This window comes from Lissotriton helveticus, chromosome 4_1 (genome assembly GCF_964261635.1).
Source record: "Lissotriton helveticus chromosome 4_1, aLisHel1.1, whole genome shotgun sequence".
In the NCBI taxonomy this organism is placed as follows: Eukaryota; Metazoa; Chordata; class Amphibia; order Caudata; family Salamandridae; genus Lissotriton; species Lissotriton helveticus.
In genome coordinates this window covers 360,928,046-360,953,077 of record NC_136063.1, presented here as the reverse complement: position 1 = coordinate 360,953,077, position 25,032 = coordinate 360,928,046, and the positions used below count along the sequence as shown (strand labels likewise).

Below are 25,032 nucleotides of genomic sequence, written 5' to 3'. Positions count from 1 at the left end.
TCAAGGGCAGATTACGGATCTGGTGTTGGTAGACGACCGCACACACCGCTCTCTGAAGTGGTGGAACAGAACAAACATTACCAAGGGGCGGTCGTTCCTAGAGCCAATTCCACAGGTGACAATAACAGCAGACGCATCGCTCACCGGATGGGGAGCACATATGGACAAGTACACAGTACAAGGAAGGTGGAGTGTGCAGGAAAGAACACTGCACATCAACTATCTAGAACTACTGGCAGTGTTTCTAGCATTGAAAGCCTTCCAGATACATGTTATCCACAAAGCAGTCCTGATCAGAACAGACAACATGACAGCAATGTATTATATTCAAAAACAGGGGGGGACGCACTCTCTCCAATTATCCAGACTAGCACAGGAAATTTGGAGATGGGCCATTCCTCAAAACATCTATCTGTTAGCCGAACACCTACCAGGAGTCCAAAACCAGATAGCAGACATCTTAAGCAGACAGTCAGAACAAATACACGAATGGGAACTGCACCAACAAATACTGCAGCCATTCTTCCAAAGATGGGGACAACCAGAGATAGACCTATTTGCCACTCATCAGAACGCAAAATGCCAAAGCTTCGCGTCCAGGTACCCACATCACCTGTCGCAGGGCAATGCGTTATGGATAAATTGGTCCAACAAATTTGCATACGCTTTTCCCCCTCTCCCACTAATCCCATTAGTGGTCAGGAAACTGCAACAACATTCAATGACCATGATACTAGTAGCACCCACGTGGGCAAGACAGCCGTGGTTCACCACGCTCTTGCAACTCTCACAAGTGCCACATCAAAAGCTACGAATTCTACCCATGCACCTTACACAGAACCATGGAGAAATAATGCACCCAGATCCAACTCAATTGAACTTAGCGATCTGGCTCCTGAAATCCTAGAATTTGGGTACTTAGATCTCCCCCCAAATTGCATGGAGATAATTAAACAAGCGAGACGTCCAACCACCAGAGCATGCTATGCAGCTAAGTGGAAGAGGTTTGCTATACACTGTACTAATAACAATATCAACCCTCTGGACGTATCAACAAGGGAGATTATTTGCTACTTATTACACTTACAGCAATGTAATCTAGCGTACACATCTATCAGAGTACATCTAGCAGCTATAGCAGCATACCTACAAAACAGGCAGCGCATATCACTGTTCAGAGTACCAGCGATAAAAGCATTCATGGAAGGTCTTAAAAGAGTCATTCCACCAAGATTACCACCTTCCCCAGTCTGGAACCTCAACGTAGTACTCACCAGACTAATGGGGCCACCCTTCGAACCTATGCATAGGTGCGAAATACAATTCCTTACATGGAAGGTGGCCTTCCTTATAGCCATTACCTCACTCAGAAGAGTAAGTGAATTACAGGCATTAACAATACAAGAACCATTCCTACAGTTACACCAGAATAAAGTGGTTCTTAGAACAAACCCAAAGTTCTTGCCTAAAGTAATTTCAGCATTCCACATCAATCAGCCAGTGGAATTACCAGTCTTCTTTCCAAAGCCACAGACGGTGGCAGAAAGGGCTCTACATACACTAGATGTTAAAAGAGCCATTTTGTACTACATAGAAAGAACACAAGACTTCAGGAAAACTAAACAACTATTTGTAGCATTTTCCCCAACACATAAGGGCAATCCTATCTCTAAAGCAGGCATCGCAAGATGGATTGTAAGATGTATACAAATATGTTACATTAAAGCAAAGAGAACGTTAACTGTTCCTCCTAGAGCTCATTCTACACGAAAACTAGGAGCATCTATGGCATTCTTAGGGAACATTCCCCTAGATGACATATGTAGAGCAGCAACTTGGTCTACACCACATACATTCACAAAGCACTACTGTGTTGATGTACAGGCTGCACAACAAGCCAGAGTGGGCCAAGCTGTATTAAAAACTCTATTTCAAACAGTTGCGACAGACACTGGTGACCACCGCTAGGGAGGTAACTGCTTTACAATCTATTCATAAATGTACCATCTGCAGCCCATATGCCTCGAACGGAATATGCTACTTACCAGTATGCATCTGTTCTTGGCATAGAGGGCTGCAGAGTGGTACATGCCCTCCCTGCCTCCCCGGGAACCTGTGTCTGTCCCAACATTATCTTATTTAGATACATTTACATGGGCATATCTTTATGTACTATACTACACTACTCCATCTAACCCTACTATGGCAAAACAATCTAAGGATGGAGCCGATGCCCATGCGCACTAACACCGAGAGGAGGAGTCACCTATGACGACAAAGACTTCTCCAGAAGAAAAACAAAGTGCAATCATCCGAGCCCAACACCAGATGGCGATCTATTCATAAATGTACCACTCTGCAGCCCTCTATGCCAAGAACAGATGCATACTGGTAAGTAGCATATTCCTTACCAGACATCCGCCTTCGTACGTGAGAAAAGCAGTAAACTGGGAAGAATAGAGAACATCCTCCATTCAGCTGGCACCATATTTTGCCACTGTAAGATACACTTTAACAGTGTGTGCCCATACAGTCTGTGGGGTTAGGAGGATCTAGTGGTTGTCACAGGGAAAGGTCACCGCAGTCTGTAGTGGTGGACATCGAAGAATTTGTGAAATGGAAAAAACTTCAGACGTCATCCCTGGGTGGGTGTACCGACTCATCACTCAGTGTGGAAAACACATAATGGACTTGAATATATATGAGAAGTGGAGCCAACATGACTTAAATCTATATATGAAAGTTTCAACTGACCCAACACTTGGACAACATCAACCTTATAGCTCCCCATCAATCCGGCTTCAGAAAAGATTGCAGCACTGAAACCGCAATCCTCACTGTCATAGACGATCTACACAAGTCACTTGACTCGGACCAATGCTGCCTTCTCATCCTCCTGGACCTCTCGGCTGCATTCGATACAGTCGATCACAAACTTCTCATCAGGGTTCTACAAGAAAGGGCTGGTCTTGAAGAGACGGTCCTCCATTGGTTCTCTTCCTTTCTCCACAACCGTTCACAAACAATAAAAATTAAAAACTTCGAGTCCGACCTCCATCCTGTTAACATGGGTGTTCCACAAGGGTCAGTGCTCTCCCCTCAGCTTTTCAACATTTACATTGAACCCCTTACCACTCTACTCAGGAAATCCAACCTTCTTTTTCACTTATATGCTGATGACACGAAGTTATATCTGGAAACCACCTCCATTGACAACATCCAGAGACTCAACGCCACGCGCAGAGAGGTACAACATTGGCTCTCAAGTAACCACCTGAAACTCAATCAAGAGAAAACGAAAGTACTCCTCATCTCAAACAAAGACGAAAACCCCCAAATTGCAGAATGGATCGAAGCTATTGACGCCCTCAATGGTAACCTCACCCTGGCAGATTTGGTAAAATCTCTAGGTATCACCCTAGACCCGAAACTGGACATGAAAAAACACATTACAAGATCCGCTAAAAGTACCTTTCTCAATTTGAAATTACTGTACAAAATAAAACCCTTCCTCCCGCCCAAGGACCTTCAACAAGCCACCCAAGCATTGGTCCTCCCCAGAATCGGTTATGGGTTTGCAGCCCTGACTGGCACAGCAAAATCCCACCTCTCCTCCCTGAAAACAATCTTTAATGCTTTAATGCAGCAGCCAGAATGGTCACTGGAACTAAGAAATTCGAACACATCTCCCCTGCACTCAGAGAACTTAAATGGCTCCCAATTGAGTTGCGAGCCACCTTCAGAGCAGCCTGCCTCACGCGCAAAGCCCTGCACACAGGCAAACCAGAATACCTGGCCGCCAAACTCAAAAGGGCCGGCCAGTTCAGGAACCTCAGGAGCTCCAACACTCTGCTACTCATCCCGCTGAAAACTCGCAAACAAAAAACTGCGGCCAGATCGTTTGCTAGAAACGCCCCCAAAATCTGGAACTCCATCCCCCCCACATCAGAACAATCCCCTCGTTTCCAAAATTCAAAAACCTGCTCAAAGTCCTCTTCCTCGACTGCTCTCGAGTGAACCGATAGGAGCCATGGAAGTACCTTAGCCTGCACTCCATCCAACTTTAATTATGTGACCGGTGACACTGACTCTGGTCAAAAAAACTTTTTTGATACTAGTCTTCTTTGATCAAGAAAACTTTTTGGATACACGTCTTGTTTGACCTGCACCCTCCATGCTCCTTCTGCTTGATCACTCCTTCGATCTATATCCGGCGCAAACCCTTATGTTCTACTATATTCTCTGTACTGCCTATTTGCACACAAGTTACTTGCTGTGAAGCGCGCTGATACCCTTGGGTCCAGCTAGTGCTGTTTAAAACTCCTAAAATAAATAAAGTTACATCTTAAGGCAGCAAGGTTAGAACCATTGACAAAGCCAGTAGGTCCAAAAGGCGGAACCAGTTAACTTTGCCAATGCTTGTTTCACTTTGCAAAGGAGGAACAGGAAAGTGTTTTTGGATAGCAGAGCTGTTTGGTCTTAAACTTGTTTCTTCATATCGCTCGTACATATTTGCTAAATGTTACACAATAGAAAGCAAGCATTGTATTTATATTAACATGTTTTGCTTTAATTTGGAGAGTATTTCCTATCCCACACAGAAGTAGAGCAAATCAGCGTTTATTGATTTTATGAAAGTTACTTTTACTTCATCATGCAAAAATCTATGTTTATATGATTACCTCCAACTTGTGCAAGGCAGCTGTCCATCATTTCCTGGTTAGTCCATTCCGCTCTCAAACCTTTATTTATTACTGTGTTTTGTCCAAAATCGTCTTGCATATACTCCCCTTCCACATTCTAGAAGTATTTAATGACTCTTCTTAGGACTCTCCTTCTCTACGGGTAAAATAACAATCCTTTCCTAACAGTTATGTATGTTGTTCCTGCGGTAATCATTGCATTAAAGTTCCTATGTAACAAGTCTCTTCTATCTTTGTTCTCCATTGGCAGATTGTAATTAAGAAAAGAGAACCACTTAATTTTGCAGTCCCAGATGGAAACACATTATTCTCCAGCAGACTTGCAGCACCCACCCTAGATATTCCATTCATGAATCAGTCTGTAAGTAACTAGTTTTCTGTTCTTTTTAACCATTATTTTTATTGTACCAGAGTTCCTAAATTGAGATCTTTACATGTGGAATATTGTATTGTGCAACACAATATTGTAATTGAATTTATAAAATGCTGTGTTTCTGATGGATAGTTCTACCTGCAGATTTATCACCTTCGAACATCTGAGGCCAGTCTTGATCCGGAATTCTCCATCACTGATTGTACGCACAGACTTCAGCTAAACACTAGGGTCATACTGATGTTACTTGCTCCCTGACATGATTTACTGTTTTTTTCCTAGGGCTTTCGATGCAGGTCTGTAGCTTCTCTTAACTCTGAGGTGAAAAGCTTCTGGTTTTCAAATTGCTTTTGTTGCTGCACTAAAAGCCCCTCCCCTCCCAACTTAAAAAGTCAGGGTTTAAGCCCTGCAATACTGATGACTTGTTATGGTGTCTCTTCTCCAAACACAACTCTTCTTTGTGGGCCCTTTGTTCCTGCATGAACCGCAAAGCCATCAAAGAGATTGAATCCAAGCTTTTGATGACTCATGCTAGAGATGGATCTAGGGGTCAAAAAGTATCCTAGTGAAGGTCGAGAGCCAAAATGCGATCCAGGTCCCCTTATCCCTCCCCTTTGTCTAAATATTCAAATGAATGAAGAGGCACAATAAAAAATAAAAAATACTCTCACCTCCAGTACTGAGGTTAATTTGGACACTGGAATAGTTGCAGTTCCTGGTGCAGGATGCCGGCCTAGCCTTCTTTCTCTAAGTCATGACATGTTCAAGAGAGTTGCAGTTCCTGCTGGTGTGTCTGTTGGCTCCCTGGAATTTTTTAGTATTCCATGCGGAGACCTTCCTTTGGTGCTGCAAGTTTTTCTCCTCTGGCTTCCCGGCCTTGGTCCTCTGGCAGGCTGTTTGCTAGAGCCCCTCACTCAGATGCTTGGGTCAACTCCATTGCCACCTCCGGCTCCATTTACTGTGCCACCACCACCTCGAGTGGCATCTGAGTCCTCCTCCGCCATTTCCTCTTACACATCTTTCAGTTATCACATACCGCATTCATATCTATTGCAAGAGAACATTTTTATATACTTCTTTAATTAGAGATCATTTCATCATTTACACAGCAATACTATATAATCACAATTCTTTCCAGCCCAACAATCCAGCAAGGCAGATGCGAGATATAAGCTTGCAACGGACTATCTTGCTTATTCCAAACGGACTATCTAGCTTATTTCCAAATTATAGTTTGCTAATAGCCGAGAAAGCCTTTGCTGAAACCCGGGGGATTAGGATCCAGCCAGGCAGATGCGAGATATAAGCGAAGGATCGCCATACCGATAAACACTAATTCTTCTCCAGGCTTCCCCTGCATGTCCTGGGCTACCTCCAAGTCGTATCAAGGTCGGAGAGAGAGAAGAGTCAACTTCTAAAGCCTCCTTAAAGAAGTTGGTAATCTCTTGTTTTAGTTTACTAAGTGCATCACAGGAGGCAAAGATATAACTAAGATCTGCCTGATATAATGTGCACCGGGGGCAGACAGTTCCTCTCCCCGTCCCCTATTTAGCGATCCTTTTTGGGTTGTAATATAATGAGAAGCATGATTTATAGTATTGAACCTGGAGTTGGGCTAGGATTAAAATATTCTGTGCAAATTTGACAGAGTAAATAAATAGATTTTCCAGGATTCCAGTCTCCGCTTTCCACTTTAATGCCCGATCTTCCATGTCATCTAACATTAGTGAATTAAGTAAGTTATAAACCACTCCAATAGATAAATCTCTATTCTTTCTTAATGTATCTGTATCGTTATTAGCCACACCTATTGGACCCCCCTTCTTATTTATAAAATCCTGAATTTGCTGATATTTGTAAAAATCCCTCTGATCTAGCTCATACCATTCTTTAAGATTTTCAAAAGAGACCAGTCCTGTTGGGAAAAAAAGGCTCCAAGCTTAGTCAAGCCTGCGTCGCCCCATCTTTTAATGATTGGGCCTTTAAACATTTCAGGTAAATTGGGGTTATTACAAAGTGGTGTGTAGTCATTCATATGCCCCAAACCGGTTAGTTTCCAGACTGACTGATTTTATAATTCTATACCCCCCTTGCAGTGTTTTAAAGTGAACTTTTTTATTGTGATTGTCATTTAAATATCGCCAGACCCAGCCCCACGCTTCTACCCCCATTACGAGTTCCAGCGGGGTCGGTACTTCTTCTGTTGCATTATCACTTGGCTTCTCTTGTACAAGAACTAGGTTATATAGTAGTGTAGTGGCCCAGCAAAAAAGTCTAATATTTGGTAGGGCCAGTCCTCCCCTTTTCTTAGGTAAAGAGACCTATTTATATGCCCTTCTTGGCTTGGCGTATGCCCAGATAAATCGGAAAAATAAAGCCTCAATTTCTTTTAGACAGTTAGTGGTAAATTCCAGCTGGATTGCACACAACAAGTATAAAAACTTGGGAAAACATAACATTTTGATAATATTACATCTGACGATAATGGATAAGTGTAAATTATGTAATCTTACCAGGTCTGATTTCGTTTTAGCAATTAGTGGCTCAACATTATCTTTAACAATATTGTTGATATTTGCAGAGAGATCGACACCGAGATATGTTGCAATTTTTAACTTCTCGAACATCATTAATCGTTACGTTCTTATTACAGATTTGTGTTTTGCTACGATTAAGGGAATATCCCGAGAGTGTCCCGAATCTCGCCGCTTCTACTTTGATTTCAACGATAGCCGTTTCGGGATTGGGAGTCACTAGAGCAATATCATCGGCGTATGCCAAAACTTTGGTTTCCCAACCATGGGTTACGATAGGCCTAATGGCCCTAATAGTAGAGGCGAGCTCAGTCATTCCTTAAATATAGGATGCCACACCCTCACACCACGGACGTCTCCAGGAAACTGTGCTAGGGGATTGTGGATAAGCACAAGCACTTTTCAGGGTTCTCGTGAATAAGAACTAGACCAATCATTGCTGGTGCCATGTTGCTGGGATTCTGTACAAATACAGAACGATGATTGTTGTGGAGCCAAATCTTTCCTTGCCTCCATTGAGACATCAGAGAATTCAATGGCAGCCAGCACTTGGTCAAACCAATCGGATGTGGACATAGGGCAGGATTCGCCATCGCCAGCGGTGGAGCTGCACATGATGAAGATGGGCCCAGAGTGGTTGACCTGAATCTGCCCATGATGTAAAGCTGTGAGTGTCTCCTTGCCAAAGCAATCTGATGGTGCCAGGTTTAGTCCTGCGATCCCCTTCCTGCCGCCCACTCCTATGAAGGTGATAACTGACTAGGATGGCCGGCTGGAGGGTATCAGCATCTGAAGGAGTCCTCTGCGGTTGTAAACCCCAGCCCCATGTGACGTGCTTGGCTCCAAGCAGGGCTCCGAGGCGATCCCCGGTGGTTGGTCCGGCCCCTCCTCTACCCACGTACACCAATTGAACGCCAAGAGGGGCAGGGGGGTTGCGTAGATGATCAGGGAAGATACAGTACATGAGGCGCAGGTGTTTTTGGTGGGAGCAACAAAGAGGTGGCTGTTGCAGTACTGTTGGCACATCAGTGCGTGACTGACGGGACTCAAAATGTGCATCACAGAGGTGGAAGGCTATTTGTTGTGGTGCAGTGGCCTGCTCAGTTCGTGCCAATATGACTAAGTCCAGCAAGTCCCCACACACGTACCTACATGAGCACCGATAGGAGGGGAAATTGAGTAAGTCCTGCCTGGGTACAGGAAAGTTCAGCGGGCCCCAGCCAAGGTCAAGCAATGTAGGGTAAGTGTGAAGACTAGCCTGAGCCTCCGGGTACAATAGAAGGAGGGGAGCAAAGAGTAAGTTTATTCTGGGCCCTCAATGCAATGATGCAGAGCAGGAGAGGCCCATGAGGGAGGATCCAGGCTTAGCTGAAGTGCAAGAAGTGCAACCGTGTCCAAGTCCCTAGGGCAGCGGTCTGTGGCCAAAGCATGCCAGCGTGCACCTGAAGCAAGGGGGAAGAGAAGTAACGCAGGGCATTGCGTTGGTCGGGGGCATGGTCAGATGGCAATGGCCCACTGGGTGGCCCATGCTCAGCAAAGTCAAAAGCCTTGATGTAGCGTACTCACTGTGGCCAAGACTGCTCGCTGTGTTGTGGTGATCCCCAGCTGGGGCGGCGTCCCCACCCGGGGCAGGCCGCTACTGGATGTGTCGGCCTTCCCTACATTTGGAGCTCTGACTTTCGGGAGAAGGTAAAACCAAAGGGGATGACGGACGGAGTGTTGAACATTGCAAGCACGCACCCCCTGTCAACTGATCCAGGTTTAATCCATCATCTTTCTTTAACTCACTCCGCCACCCCAGTTCATACATGGCCATGTGCAAATCAGTCTGACCCTGTGCCTCATGGGAACAGTCCAGCCTGAACTGCCAAGCCATGTCTTCCCTGAACCGGAAACAAGCATCCTAGGACCAGTTTCTGGCTAATCAGCCGTCATCATCCTGGCTAGCTTGAATCCAGTGGCAAAGTGAGCAAGGGACCCACGTCTGGGCATACCATGCCAACTTAGGGCGAACAAAGCAAAACCAAAGGGGATGACGGACGGAATGTTGAACATTGCAAGCACTCACCCCCAGTCAACTGATCTGGGTTTAATCCAGCATCATTCTTTAGCTCACTCCGCCACCCCAGTTCAGACATGGCCATATGCAAATCAGCCTGACCCTGTGCCTCATGGGAACAGTCCAGCCCGAACTGCCAAGCCATGTCTTCCCTGGACTGGAAACAAGCATCCTGGGACCGGTTTCTGACTAATCAGCCGTCATCAGCCAGGAATGGCTTGGTGAGCAAAAAAACGATGGATTTAAGCCCAGATCTCTGTACTGGGGTAAATGTATGACCTTGTTCTGCATTCTGTTCATCAACTGTTTTTTTTGCATTTGTCACCCCGAGTGGGACAGGTATGCTCAGACGTGAGTCCCATGCTCTCCATGCCACTGGAATCAAGCTATCCTGGCTGATGAGGCCTGAAAGCCCAAAACCGGTCATAGGATGCTTGTTACAAGTCCAGGGAGGACCTGGCTTGGCAGTTCGGGCTGGACTGTTCCCATGGGGCACAGGGTCAAGACTGATTTGCATATGGCTGTGTTCAAACTGGAATGGCATGGTGAGCAAAAAAACGATGGCTGTAGGCACAGATCTCTGTACGGGGTGGCTGTATGACATTGTTCTGCATTCTGTCCATCAACTGTTGTTTTTGCATTTGTCTCCCAGGAGAAGTTTAGCATGATTGTGTGGGCAGGTGTCTCCTCGGTTACACACTCGCTAGTCCGTGCTAGTCAGGGGTTACGCTGCAAAAGGGAAGGAGCGAATGCATTCCGGTATTGTCCTCTCCTGGAGACCCCAGTCCTCGTAGCCTCAACCGGGGCAGGCTCCAAAGATGGGTCTTTTTCCCTGGGGGCAAAGGCTGCAGCCCATCCCATGCCGATCAGGGCCTGGGTGCTGGACCTGTTGTCTGGAATCTGGGTGCAAGAGCCTGCCTGGCATAACAAAAGTCTCTGCTGAAAGATGCAATGGGTCCCCTCACATATAGGCAGTCCCTAACCGTCCAAGGAGGGCCAAACCCAGATGACTGATGATTTGCGGGCCGGTGAGCGAAGCTTCAAAGAGTCACGTTCGACATTGTGGCTGGCCTAGCCATGCCCCCGTCGCACCCCACCAGATGACACTACCTCCTTTACGGTGGCCTCATTCAATAAGGTCAGCATGCATGGGGATGCCATTGAGGAAGATTTCCTGCTGGAAAAGCTCTCCTCCTCACAGCGCTGCATGCAGTTCCACCCAATGCTGAAAGGCACGCTAAAACCAGCCTTGGACATCTTTAGAGAGCCAGGCACAAGCCTGTGCAATCACCCCTATGGTAGGCACAAAACATACAAGGCCTCCCATTCTGATCCACTCTACATCTGGGGTTAAACCCCCCCCCCAATCCCCACCCCAACTCCTTGAAGGTGCATACGGTTCGCAAACGAGCCAACGTACAGGGTACCGGCAACGTGCCACCATCGTAGAAAGAAAAAAAGCATATTGACACAGCTGAAAATCGAGTTGCTGCACAATCTGACTAGAGCAGCTTATTGCATACTGTCCTACTAGACAGCTAAGGTCCAAAACACTGCATCAACTAGTGGTACCGCGGACTAGGACTGTCACCTGGGGAGACAGACGTTCACGGTTACAGCTGCTAGACTCTGGAACTCCCTTCTGCTAGTGATTAGATCAACTCCCTCTCTTCTTCAATTCAGGAAATTGCTGAAGACCTGGTTGTTCGACCAGTAACTTTCTCGTCTCCAATTATCACAGATAGAATTCCTCCCGTTTCTTCACTAAGACACTAACCGAAGTCATAGCGCCAAGACACCCACGGGCAATCGTTGCGCTTTACAAATTGCAATAATAAATAAATAATAAACCACTGGCACAATTCAGCTCAATCGGCCTGCTTTCCTGACACGAATGGGCCCACATGGACAAGATGGAGGAACTCCTCCAAAATCTGTCAAAGGAGTATTGCACGAGAGGGCATGAGCTAGTGTCGGAAGGAAGCCCATTTTGAACTCCACAATCAGATGTGCCATTGATAGTGCCAACACCACCAATAAGGACATCAATTCAAGCGTGCTCATAGTCGAACGTCCAACAGCATTTCCACAACCCACCATTTGATGGGCAACACCTATTCGGGCGATGCTTGAAAAGATGTTTTAAAAAAGACATGGAGACCGCAAAGGCAATGAATGCGCTGCAGACGTCCACCCCTTGTGGTCCCTTTTGCTAGTCCACCTACGATGGTGGCCCAAGACACCTCCTCAGACTCTGCCACTTCCTTCCAGTGCCAGCAGGCTCGGGAATCTTCCCCAAGAGGCTGCTTCTGAGGGGCATACAGTTCCAATGGTAGAGGAAAAGACGGTTCCCCCAAAGAACCTGCTCCACCAAGCCATGACTTGCTTCCTCCTCCCCAAACCACATAACACCTGTCAGGGGTCGACTTCAGAGGTTCTTCCCCACTTTGCAACACGTCACCTCCAAACAGTGTGTATTCGACATCATTCAGTGCAGGTACTGTTTGGAGCTCACTTCCATGCCTGCCAACATACCACCCTGCAGACACGTACTTCTGCTCCGGCAACAGGTTCAAGCACTCCTCTTAAAGAGGCATAGTGCCTGTGCCACAGCATCTACATGGCACAGGGGTGTATTACCTTTACTTCCTCATTCCCAAAAAGGACACGTCCCTCAAACCTATTCTGGACCGCAGGCCCCCTGAATGAATATATCCGATCAGAACATTGCCACCTGTTAACTCTTCAGGATGTCCTTCTACTGCTACATGCCTTCACTCTACCTCTAAGATGCCTACTTCCGCATCACATTTCATCCAGAACATTGTTTCTACCTCCTGTTTGTGGGGAAAGTGGCAACCACTATAATTTCAAGGTGCTGCTGTTCAGGATCACAACCGCACTTCCAGTGTTTTCAAAATGCCTCACAGCGGTAGCCACGTACTTGCGATTACAGGACATCCCTATATTCCTTTACCTGAAAAATTTGTTGATAAGGAGAGCAACACAGCAACAGTGTCGCTCACTCTGCCAGGCCACAATAAACCTCTTATACGACCTTGGGTTTACCACCAATGCTGCGAAGTCCCACCTTCATCCCCATCAGATTCAATCCTATCTTGGGGCAGGCCTCAATTCAGAAGTGAGCAAGGCCTATCCTAACCCTGCAAGGGTGCAGTCCTTCCATGTGTTGCTCCCTCTTTATCAGCCAGATGAACAAGTCATATTTCGGACAGTCATGCACGTACTCAGAATAATGGCTTCTGGCATTGCCATAGTCTCCCACGCGGGATTACAGATGCGCCTTCTGCAAGAATGCTTAATCCATCAATGGTCTCTAGCGGATGGTCATTGGGGCGATTTGGTGTTGATCAGCTGCCACACATACCGCTCTCTGCAATGGTGGAACACCAGCAATTTGTTGCATGGGCAGCCTTTATTCGACCCAGTTTCTTGAATTAACGTTACAACAGACGCATCTCTTACTGGGTGGGGTCCGCATTTACAAGACCTGACTGTTTAATGCCAGTGGAAACGGGGTCTCTGCATCAACTATCTATAGTTGTTAGCCTTCCATCTAGTGCTGAAATCCTACCTTTGCTACATTATGAGTAAGGTAATCGCCGTGTGGATGGACAAGATGGCAGCCATGTACCACCTACAGAAACAGGGCATCACTTGCTCTCCCCAGCTCTCACAGCTAGCCCAGGCCATTTGACGGTGGACTCTCCACCACAGGGTCCATATGCTGTTGCAGTGCCTTCTGGGAGTAGACAACGACTTTGCATATCTCCTCAGCAGGATGCAGCAACAAGTCCACATTTGGGAACTGCACCTACGAGTCCTCCTCCAATACTTCCAGCAATAGGGATTCCCCAACGTGGACCTCTTTGCCATAGCAGAAAAACCAAAAGCCCAAACTTTATCTTCAGATTCCCATACCCACAGTCCATGAGCAATGCACGATGGAGAACTGGTAAGGGATATTTCCCATGCTTTTCCGCCTCTCCGTCTCCTTCCGTTTGTGGTTCGGAAGCTTCGACAAACCTCGCTCAACCTCATCCTGGTGGCTCCCATCTTCGTTCACCGCTCTCATTGAGCTCTCGGTGGTGCCACACAAGAGTTTCCCCAGCAGGCCGGACCTTCTCATGCAGAAGAGTGGAGAAATTAGGCACACCAGGAGCCTCAACCTTGTGATCTGGCTCCTGGAGTCTTAGTTTGGTTATCTCAGCCTACCTCCCGAATGCATGCCCGCTACTAGAGTTTACTATGCTGCCAAATAGAAAAGGTTTGACTGTTACTGACTTTAAACACACATTGACCCCTTAGCAGCTAGCGTCCAGGATATTGTCTGTTACCTACTACACATCCAGACCTGTGGACTAGCAGGCACTTCTATCCAGCTCCATGTACTGCTCTGGCTGCTCATCTCCAAAATAAGAAATATATTTCCCTCTGCAGGATTCCTGTTTTCAAAGCTTTAATGGAGGGTCTCAAAAGGGTCTTTCCTCCAGGGGTCCCCACGGCCCCAGTGTGGAATCCCCATATTAGACACAGATGGTTGATCCAGTTGTGTAGGAACCTTGGCACAACACACTGTAAAGAAGCATTCGGGCTACTAAAATATAATAGTGAACTTTTTATTGTCTGTTCAGTATCACGTGTTTTAAGTTCCAAGTGGTGGGCTAGAATGAATTTTCTTGAAATTTAACCATGGGCTAAGCTATGTGATTCTCACAGTTTTAAACCCAAATACATTTTTAATTCACAATTGTTTATCCTGACTTTTAGCTTTTTTTTAAATGTGTTTTAGCATTGTTTGCATTTATATGTGGTTTTTCTTTTATGGTGTACACACCAAAATAAAGACAGAAAAGATCATGATGAATCTCAATATGGTCCATACAAGTCTTGTGGGTCTTCCATTTTAACAACTGATGCATGCCCTCTCCTGGTGGTTTTTCTAGCATCTTGCCTGAGCGTGTCCGTGAGCTCCAGACTTTAACTTTGGAAGAACCTTTCTTTCAGGTTCACAGGTTGTCCTTCGCACTAGCCTTAATTCCCTCCTTAAGGTGGTCTCTCCTTTCCACCTTAATCACTCTATAGAAATCCCATTTTTCTTTCCTGAATCTGACTCTGTTGCAGAACACGCCCTCCATACCTTAGGCATTAAGGACCCGGAATATACTATGTAGACAGGAGAAAAACCCTTCCAGAAAAACCTTCAGTTCTTTTTTGCCATTTCCAAACCTCATAAAATCAGGGGTAACCAGATGGATAGTCAAATGTACACAAACATGTTATGCAAAAGCCAAGAGGGTTTTGCCTACTCCTCCTCCAAAAGCCCACCCTACATGCAAAAGGGGCCTCTATTCCCTTCCTCCGGAAAATTGCTTTAGCTAATATCAGCAAAGCAGATTCTTGGTCTACACCACACACTTACACAAAACACTATAGTGTGGATCTACTAGCACGCCAACAAGCCAATGTTGGCCAGGCTGTACTCCGTACACTATTTCAGGCTACTGCAACACCCACAGACTTGCCACTACTTTCGGTAGGACTGCTTTACAGTCTATGCACAGCATGTGTGTCCAAAACCACACAAGCCTCACATGGAAAATGTTACTTACCTTGAAAGTATCTGTTCATAGCATGTAGTGCTGTGGATTCATATGCACACAACCTCCTCCCGGGAAGCCGCTGGAGTTGCACTTATTCCTAATGACTTCTCTTGCATAGTTCCCTCTCTTCCTAGGCCTCTGCAAATCCTAAAATTATTAATGAACCTGCAGATCTAGTGACTTAAATATTGCACTTGACTTAATTATAATGATCTTGACCCATAAACTGGTTTCAAATTATATGATCCTGGGCAAATATATTAATTCACTGAGCTGCCGTTTTGCTCTTTCTCGCAATAGAGCACCTTCAAATATGCCAGTTCACCATGTCTGCTGTATGAAATACTACTTTATTTGGTTTAGTAGACTGAACTTTTGCTCCATTTATAATACAAATGTAGCCACACATAGGATACAGAGCTGTCCCTCTTGGTTAAACTGTAATTATCTGATTTTCCATTGAAATGGCCACAACGTTTACTGATAAAACTATTTAGTGAATAATGTTTGGAAAACGAGTTTGTGAAATATTTGTCATTTGGACATCACCAAGTAAAGTGTTCTGATTTCTTTTGATCCAATTTAAATCTGTTTGCATCACACTTATGAATTACAAAAAAATGATTTTGCAATTCCTGATATATTTTGAAATACTTGTACTATTCACTTACAAGCTGTTAAAATGTTGTGTGTCCGGAAAAAAAATGACATCTTACTGCCTTCTGTTTCACAATGATAGAAAGCTCAATTAACAAAAAACTTAAACTTTTTTAAGAGAAAGAAAAGTAAACACTTTTTCTGGATAAGATAAGAAACAACAAATAAAAAGACAAACTGACATTTAACATCTATCCTTGAACAGACAACAAACGTGTCAAGTTAAAAATAAGAATCTGATAGAGACTACTAGCCGCAGATTCCTTAACGTAGAATTCTCCCCAGGCGTGAGACTGGATCCGGAAACTTTTTGCCACAACATCCCTGCGTGCCGGGGGACTGCATCAGGCGACTCCGCCCAGGCGTTGTTTGAGTACGTGACGTCAGCGAGGTCACATAAGTCCCACCACAGCGCTCCTTCGTCAGTTTTTTCCTTTTCCGCATGCAACGTGCATCCGGATCGTGCTCTGGCCTGTTCAGGCCTTTTCCCTTTCGCTTCTTGCGTGTGTGTGGGAACAGTGTGCGAATGCGAGTACTCGTCTTGTGCGTGCCAGATGTCGGCAACGGATCCTCACCCCATCTGCATGTGGTGTTTGGGGGAACACCACGACTCCACTGATTGTGAGGCGTGCCAGCAGATGAAACTGAAGTTTCTCTCAGCTCACATGTCCAGATCGGCGTCGTCACCACGCCCGGCCCCTGCGGAGGGTTTTCGGAACCGCTGCCTCCGTTGTTGACATCGTCCTTCTCCCATGCCGCAAGAGCGTTTCTCCCTTGTCGGTAAGTGTTGCATTTTGTCCCCAAGGGCTGGTTCCCTGCCTGTTGGGGGCGTGGGCTCCCCGCAGGTGGTGTGGCCCGCGTGACGTCCCCCTATCCGCCGTTTCCCGTTGTGGGGTCGACTAGAGCCCATATGGAGACATATGCGGCGGCTTTGCAGGCCTCGCTGGCTTCTCCTCCTTCCACTCCTGGGACGTCAGCGGATCCCTTGCAGTGTGCGGACCCTCCGCGGCGTTGCTGGCAGCTCCAGCCCCGCCGCCAACTGGTTCAAATCCAGGTTCAGAGAATGTGGTGCCGTTGAGGTGCGGCCCTTTGAGGGGGTCCCTCCTTCGGGTCACGGCGCCTCTGCTTTGCCGCAAACTCCTGCGGAGTCCCTGTGGTGTCGCAGGAGGTTTCCGGGACTCAGGTCGAACCCCCGAGTCCCACTCGGTCTTCGGGACGGGTGGTGGCCTTGGCCGAGGTGATGCCCTTCTCGTCCAGTCACAGGACGAGGTTGGCGGGGGACCCCTCGTCCTTCCCCGGGTCCCTCTCGCCCCTCCACGCAGGCGGCTGCCTCGTCGGTCGGGTCGACGCCTTTCCGGCACCGTTCCCTCACAGCCCCGGCTCCGGCACAGCCCCGATCTCCTGCGCCGAGCGCTGTAGCTGAGGTCATTCCGGCGTCTCCCCTGGTGTCGGACGACGATGTCCTGCCTCAGATTGCAGACTCTTCGGCGCCAGGCCGACATCGGCCGTTGACTCGTCCTCGATGCCTCTTCTCCAGAGGTTCGTGCTTGCTGGTGTCATCCTCACCGGAGACGAGCCGACACGTCGCAGCTTTTTCCCCGACATCGTCTAAGGAGAGCTCCTCGCCGTCACCGCGGCCGCGGTCTTTGCCGGAGGCGCAGCAGGTCCCCCACTCCTCGGTCCCTCTTCCTCCTTTCCGGACCTGGCACTTCCTTCATCCAGTTGGATTGGGGGACGGCCGCCTTAACTTGCAGCCGTCACCTACTGAGGAGCTGCTTTCCCTCCCGCTGGGTCCTACGGAGGCGGGTGCGGCCTTCGCTCACGCTGTTTCCACGGCTGTGGGAATTTTGCACATGGGTGATCCAGCTGCCCATTTCCCCACAAATCATCTTATGGAGTTTCTCCATCAGGGCTCTGGTGGTAGGGAGCTGCTGCTTCCCTTTAAGGGTTCGCTCCATTCTTCTCTTTTGGGGACTTGGGGCCGTCCCGCCACGGGGGACCCGGTGTCCCAACACCTTCTGCACCACCACCATCCGGCGCCTCGTGATCCGATGTGTCTTTCCCTCCACCCCTCTAGCAGAGGCCCTCTTTTGCAGAATACCTTTCCCTCTCCGCCGCCACTTCACGGGAGGCCCGCTGGCTGGACTCCTGGAGGTTCAATATATTCGCCTCAACCAGTGCGGCTCTGCGGGCCCTTAACACGCTGTTTTGCAAGGGCCACTTCTAGCTTGTGGGACTCGGCGGAGTCCCTTATGTCTGCCGTTTCTCAGACTGGTGCCTATGTTGATTTGAGCAAAAACAACAGTTGATGGACAGAATGCAGAACAATGTCATACATTCACCCCAGTACAGAGATCTGGGCCTAAATCCATCGTTTTTTTGCTCACCACACCACCCCAGTTTTGCAGCGTGAATCTTTCTGGATTCACTATGCTGTGCATTATTCCGCGGTCTTGTGGTTGGGTCCGGATTCGTAGTCTTTTCTTTGTTTTTCTTTTTTTTTTTTTTCGTAGCCCAGGTGGGGGTCGGCGTCACACCTCCTGGGTGTATTTCCGGTGACGTCGGCATGCTTCCTGCGGAAGCTCCCACTCTTGGGCGCCATCTTCAGATTCTTTTTTTCTGCGGTCGGGTCTGGATCGTTCCCGTTTGGGCTCCAGACATTTTTGGAGAAAGAAGAAAGAAAAATACAGAAATTACAAAGAAAGTCATCTGAAGACTCCAGGGGACTTCATCGACGAGGAGTCAGCAAAGGAAAAGGCGAATTCATAGAGATCCTCGACGACCGTCGACGAACACGCGACCAGGGAGGCCCTGAGCGCTCGATGATGGACAACACGCCGTTCAAGTTCTGCCGTAACTGCCACCACAAGTACGCGCAGAAGGACCAGCACCCGGTATGCAACCTTTGTCTACCGGTGAATCACGAAAGCGAGGACTGCAACGCCTGCTTCGCCTTTGCCCCGAAGACCCTTCGTGTGAGAGAGAGACAGAGGGTAGCGCACGCCACCCTGCAAGGGAAGGGACCGACTCCGTCCCTCTACGATCTGGGGATGTCTTCCGAGGAAGAGGACAACGCTGCCCCCGAAGACGACTGCTACACGGTCGTAGAGACTGACTACACGAAGACTTCTGATAAGGTAGGAGACTCTCCGGCCCCCAAGAACCAGAGAGACTCTGAGTCTCGAAAAAACGAGGGCGAAGCCGCCGACGCCGAAACACCAGGCGTCCGTGAGTACTCACAGGCCCAGCGGATCCTCTGAGAAGGAGTCCCCGGCGCCGAGAGCTGTTGAACAGCAGAGGTTGTCGAAAATCGTCCCCGAAAAGGATCGATCGACGCCGAGGGACAAGGACCCAAAACTACCGACGCCGACCAGAGACCCAAAATTCGGTTCGACGCCGACGTCGAAAAATTCGGCACCGAAAGGCACGGCGCCGAGCCAACCGCCGAAAAGAGCGGCCGAACCATCCGACGCGGAACACGCGGCCGAGATGGAGAAAAAGAGAAGGCGCCTCGAGGCCGAAATGGAAAACATCGTGCAGCGGAAGAAAGAATTTGACGCAAAGATGAAGGCCTTCATGATCCCTCAAAAGACCAAGCCACCGGTGGTGGAGGTGGTCGAGGAGGAAGACGAGGTCGCCGAAGAACAAGACCCGGACGTTGAGGTGGTCGACGACCAGGAAGAGTACGAGAATCCCTACGATACTTAGAACTATCGGGAGGAAGAGGACAGCAGGACGGACGCAGAGTCGGCCCCCTCTGACTTACAGGAGGTGGATTACCTGGATGTCGAGACCGACAGCCCAGAGGAGGCGGTCGAAACGTATCCCTCGAGGCCCTCGCCGCCGGACGACATCGGGGCCTACAACTCGGTGATAAGGTCTGCCGCAGCGGCATTCAAGCTCAAGCTCGACGAAGAGAAGCAGAAAGCAGACTTCCTTCTAGAGACATTGCTCCCCACACAAACAAGGAGCCAGTACCTGCCAATGCTCGACAGCGTCTTGACCCAGGGGAAGGAAGCATTCAGGGAGCCCGCAACATGCAAGGCAGTAACTCCCAGAACAGAGAAAAAATACAAACATTCCTCAAAAGACCCACCCTACATTCAGGGGACGGTCTCCGCAGACTCCATTATCACGGCCACAGCAAGGAAGAGGGCTAACGTACCCACTACCTCTGGACCACCACCGGATAAGGAGAGCAAAAGGATGGATCTGGTGGGCAAAAGGATCGAACGGAATGCCGCGACCCACTGGCGCATGGCTAACTCCAACGCCCTGATAAACAGGCACATGTACCAGATCATGGAGGAGCTGGGGCAGTTGGTGAAGGACCTGCCCCAAGATGCCAGGCAGAAGGCCGAAAAACTGGTTGAAGAAGGGAAGAACGCGGCAAATTCTTGCCTCAAGACGGCCCTGGATGGCTCATAATGATGGGTGTCACTGAAAGAAGACACGCCTGGCTAAGGATTTCAGGTTTCAAACCAGAGGTGCAACACAGCATTCTGAACACACCGTTCAACGGCAACACGCTTTTCGGAACAACAGTTGATGAGAAGCTCAGCCAACTGAAGAAAGATAACGAAACAGCAAGGTCCATGGGAGCATTGCAGTTCAGAGGCAGCAGAAGGGGCACACCGTCACGGAGGCCTGGCGGGAGAGGTGGAAACCAGCCAGGTACATCACACCAGGCTTTCCAACAAACGCACCAGGCGGACTCCCAGGCCCAGCAGGGTCAGCAGAAGCAGTCCTGGCAATACCAACAAAGAGGCCAGTCCTTTCGATGGAGAGGAAATGGACGTGGCCAGAATAGAAGAGGGGGACAGCAGCCCGCTTCTAAGTGACTTCAAAAAACTCTGTGCGCCCACCCACAGAATAGATCCCAGCGGGCAGCACGTACAGAGGGATCAAGACAAGCTAGACATCTACGACCACATAACACCAGTGGGAGGAAGATTAAGATTTTACCTCCAGGAATGGAGAGCAATCACATCAGACAAATGGATCCTCAACATCATCCAATTCGGATACTGCATAGAGTTGGAGGGGAGGTCAACAAGCAGAAAACCAAAAAGAAAACAACTAGCAAGCAAGCAGCTAGAGAGTCTTCAGGAAGAGGCAAAGGAACTCCTGCGGAAGCAGCACATAGAACGGGTACCCTTCAAGGAAAGAAACACAGGAATATACTCAACGTACTTCCTGGTGCCAAAAGTAGACGAGACAATGAGGCCCATTCTGGACCTAAGGTTCCTGAACAAATTCATAAGAACGCAAACATTCAAAATGACCTCCCTGCAAGAGGTGCTCCCGCAATTGCAGATCGGGGACTTCATGGTCACAATATACCTCAAAGACGCCTACCTGTACATCCCAATGAACAGAAGGCACAAGCATATGCTCAGGTTCACCATCGGAGAAAGCCACTACCAGTTCACAACACTAGCCTTCGGACTAAAATCAGCACCAAGGGTCTTCACAAAGTGCCTCGCAGCAGTCGCAGCACACCTACGAAGGCAGGGGATACACGTATACCCTTACCTGGACGACTGGCTGGTGAAAGCACACTCATACCCGAAATGCAAGCAGCACGCACATACAGTGACGAGCACGCTCATAAGCCTGGGGTTCTCCATCCATTGGAAGAAGTCATCAATGGAGCCGGAACAAGTGAAGATCTTTCTGGGGGCACAGATCAACACCTTACAGGGCAAGGTGTTCCCCAGCGAGAAGAGGGCGAGGGCGCTGGTGAAGGAAACTCGCCTCTACCGGAAGGGACAAGCTCGGACAGTGAGGACTGCAAGCAAGATCATGGGGATGATGGCATCATGCATCCACCTGGCACCGAATGTATGTCTCCACATGAGACACATTCAAGAATGGCTACAGGAGCAATGGTCACAGGTTACAGGCAGTTGGGAGGATCTAGTCGTTGTAACGCACGCAGTGCAGAAGGAGATGACATGGTGGACCATGGAGAACATAACAAGGGGAAAGCCTCTAACGCCCCCAACGCCAACAGTGACCATCACCACAGACTCATCCCTGAAGGGATGGGGCGCTCACATGGAGGAGCTCAAGGTGAGGGGACTGTGGACGCCAGCAGATGCGACAAAGCACATCAATTACCTAGAATTGAAGACAATCTTCCTTGCACTGAAAGCTTTCCAAACAAGACTGTACAAACACAAGGTGCTGCTGCAGACAGACAACACCACAGCGATGTTCTACATCAACAAGCAGGGGGGCACACAGTCAGCCCCGCTTTCAACGCTGGCGCAGGAGATATGGAGATGGGCCATCCCTCTCAAAATAGACCTGTTAGCCATACACCTACCAGGGAATGACAACATACAGGCAGATTGGCTCAGCAGACAGACATCGGCATCCCACGAGTGGGAGCTCAATGCTCAGGAGACAAAGTGGCTGTTCGACAGATGGGGAACACCATCAGTGGACCTGTTTGCCACACGTCAGAATGCAAAATGCCAAAACTTCGCATCCAGACAGCCCGAGGAGAGGTCACTGGGGAATGCCCTATGGATAGATTGGTCCGGGACATTTGCATGCGCCTTTCCCCCGATACCACTGATGCACAGAGTGCTGAGCAAGTGCAGAGCGAGCAACATGACCCTGATACTGGTCGCGCCACAGTGGGCCAGGCAGACATGGTACTCGCAGATCATGGAGATGACACAGTGTGCACCCCACAGATTCGGCAAGAGGAAAGACCTACTCTCCATGCAGAACAGAGAGGTGCTACATCCAGAGCCAGAGAGCCTGAGCCTGGTAGCGTGGCTCCTGAGGACATAGAGTTCGCACATTTGAGATTGCCAGAAAGCACCCTGAGGGTCCTTCAGGAGGCACGGAGGCCCAGCTTTCGGAAGTGCTACGTTGCGAAGTGGAAAAGATTCACAATGTGGTGCAGGAAAGAAAGACTTCACAATAAAATGAAGAAGGACTCCACAGTGCTAAAGTACCTGACACACTTGCTGGAGACGAACCTTAGCTCATCCTCGTTAAGGGTTCACTTGGCAGCGATAGTCGCCTACACAAGGGGAGAAACGTGCAGGAGTTTCTTCACTTCACAGGTGGTGAAGAGATTCCTAAAAGGAGCGAAAAGGATCGCACCACCCAAGCGGGTGCTGCCACCTGCATGGAACTTGAACATAGTCCTAACGGAACTCATGAAGGAACCCTTTGAACCACTTCACAAGGCCTCCCTAAAGATGCTAAAGATGAAAACAGCTTTCCTGGTTGCAATAACGTCCTTACGAAGAGTTAGCGAGCTTCAGGCGCTGACGCTACAAGAACCCTACATACAAATACACAATGATAGGGTTGTGATGAGGACTGACCCACACTTCATGCCGAAGGTGGTATCCAAATTCCACATGAACCAGTCTAAACAGATACCGAGTTTTTTCCAAAAACCAACAACTAGCGCAGAGCGAGCCCTGCACACCCTGGACGCCAGAAGGGCAGTCATGCACTACATTGAGAGGACGAAGGGACACAGGAAAACAAAACAGTTCTTTGTGTCATTCGCAAACAGTTTCATGGGAAAGGCAGTAACCAAAAAGACTATTGCACGATGGATCGCACAGACAATTCAACTCTGCCACAAACGTGCAAGACAAGAGCTAGCAGAGGGGACACATGCCCACTCCACTAGGAAAAAGGGTGCTACAATAGCTTTCCTGGCTAACACACCCATACAGGACATATGCCTGGCGGCAACATGGGCTTCGGTGCACACGTTCACGAAGCACTACTGTGTGGATATACAGATGAACAAGGAAGCACAAGTCGGACAGAAGGTGCTCCAGCACATATTCAATAGCCAACGCTCATCTTCCACCCAGCCGCCACAGAGATGAGAAACGGCTACAAAATCTATGCACAGCATAGTGAATCCAGAAAGATTCACACTGCAAAACGAATAGTTTTCTTACCTGTCGGTGTAGTTTTGCAGCTTGAAGATCTTTCTGGATTCACTAGCGAACCCACCAACCTCCGCTAGAAAGATGAGGCTGGAGAGAGAAGAGGTGGATATGAAAAAAATAAATAAAAAAAAATAGAAAAAGGTGAAAGGACTTGAAAAGTACAAAGCAGTAAAATATCACCTAAATAGAACATTGCCATTACTTCGGAAACGAAAGAAACACGGAAAAAAAGAACCCGAAGATGGCTCCCAAGAGTGGGAGCTTCCGCAGGAAGCATGCCGACGTCACCGGAAATACACCCAGGAGGTGTGACGCCGACGCCCACCTGGGCTACGAAAAAAAAAAAAACTAAGAAAAGACTACGAATCCGGACCCAACCACAAGACCGCGGAATAATGCACAGCATAGTGAATCCAGAAAGATCTTCAAGCTGCAAAACTACACCGACAGGTAAGAAAACTATTCGTTCTGACATGGCCATATGCAAATCAGCCTTGACCCTGTGCCTCATGGGAACACTCCAGTCCGAACTGCCAAGCCATGTCTTCCCTGGACCGGAATGAAGCATCCTAGGACCGGTTTCTGGCTATCAGCCGTCTTCAGCCAAGATAGCTTGACTCCAGTGGCGTGGAGAGCACGGGACTCCCGTCTGAGCATACCCGTCCCACTCGGGGTGACAAATGCAAAAACAACAGTTGATGGACAGAATGCAGAACAATGTCATACATTCAGCCCTCAGACTAGGCCTTCTGTTTTTTCTCTCTGGCTGCTTGACTAGCCTTCTGCTGGTTTTTCCGCAGGTCTTTTCTGTTGCGAACGTTTTTTCCTGAGAGGTTCCCATATCTTGGGACGTAACATGCCCTGTCTGGGGTAGTGGTAGCTGTTATATAGCTCGGGAGCTGGGGTCGCCTTCGGGTCTCTGCTCTCCGTGGCGTTACGGTAGGTTGCAGATGCAATCCTCTTGCTGATGGCTTGGAATGGCTTGAGTTGCGCCCCTGGGTGTCCTTCTCCGGGATCGCTGCACTGTTCGCCTGGTCTTGCCTGCTGTCTGCGGCCTGGCGTCATGGCTCTGTCTGGTTCCACTTCTTTTTGGGCCGTGTGTGTGGTCCCCTCCCTGGAGCGTGTCCCAACTCTTTTTCGCC

The 25,032-nt window shown here is 48.5% G+C and overlaps 1 protein-coding gene across 2 annotated transcripts in view; it reads left to right on the top strand.

Annotated features, from left to right (window-relative positions):
* Window positions 1-25,032, top strand: part of EBAG9 (estrogen receptor binding site associated antigen 9) — a 202,548-nt gene that overhangs the window by 104,932 nt on the left and 72,584 nt on the right. For both annotated transcript variants that reach the window (XM_078686873.1, XM_078686874.1), the window contains one exon: window positions 4,954-5,064. In XM_078686873.1, coding sequence (XP_078542999.1) covers window positions 4,954-5,064 — 111 coding nt within the window. The remainder of the gene's footprint in view (window positions 1-4,953; window positions 5,065-25,032) is intronic.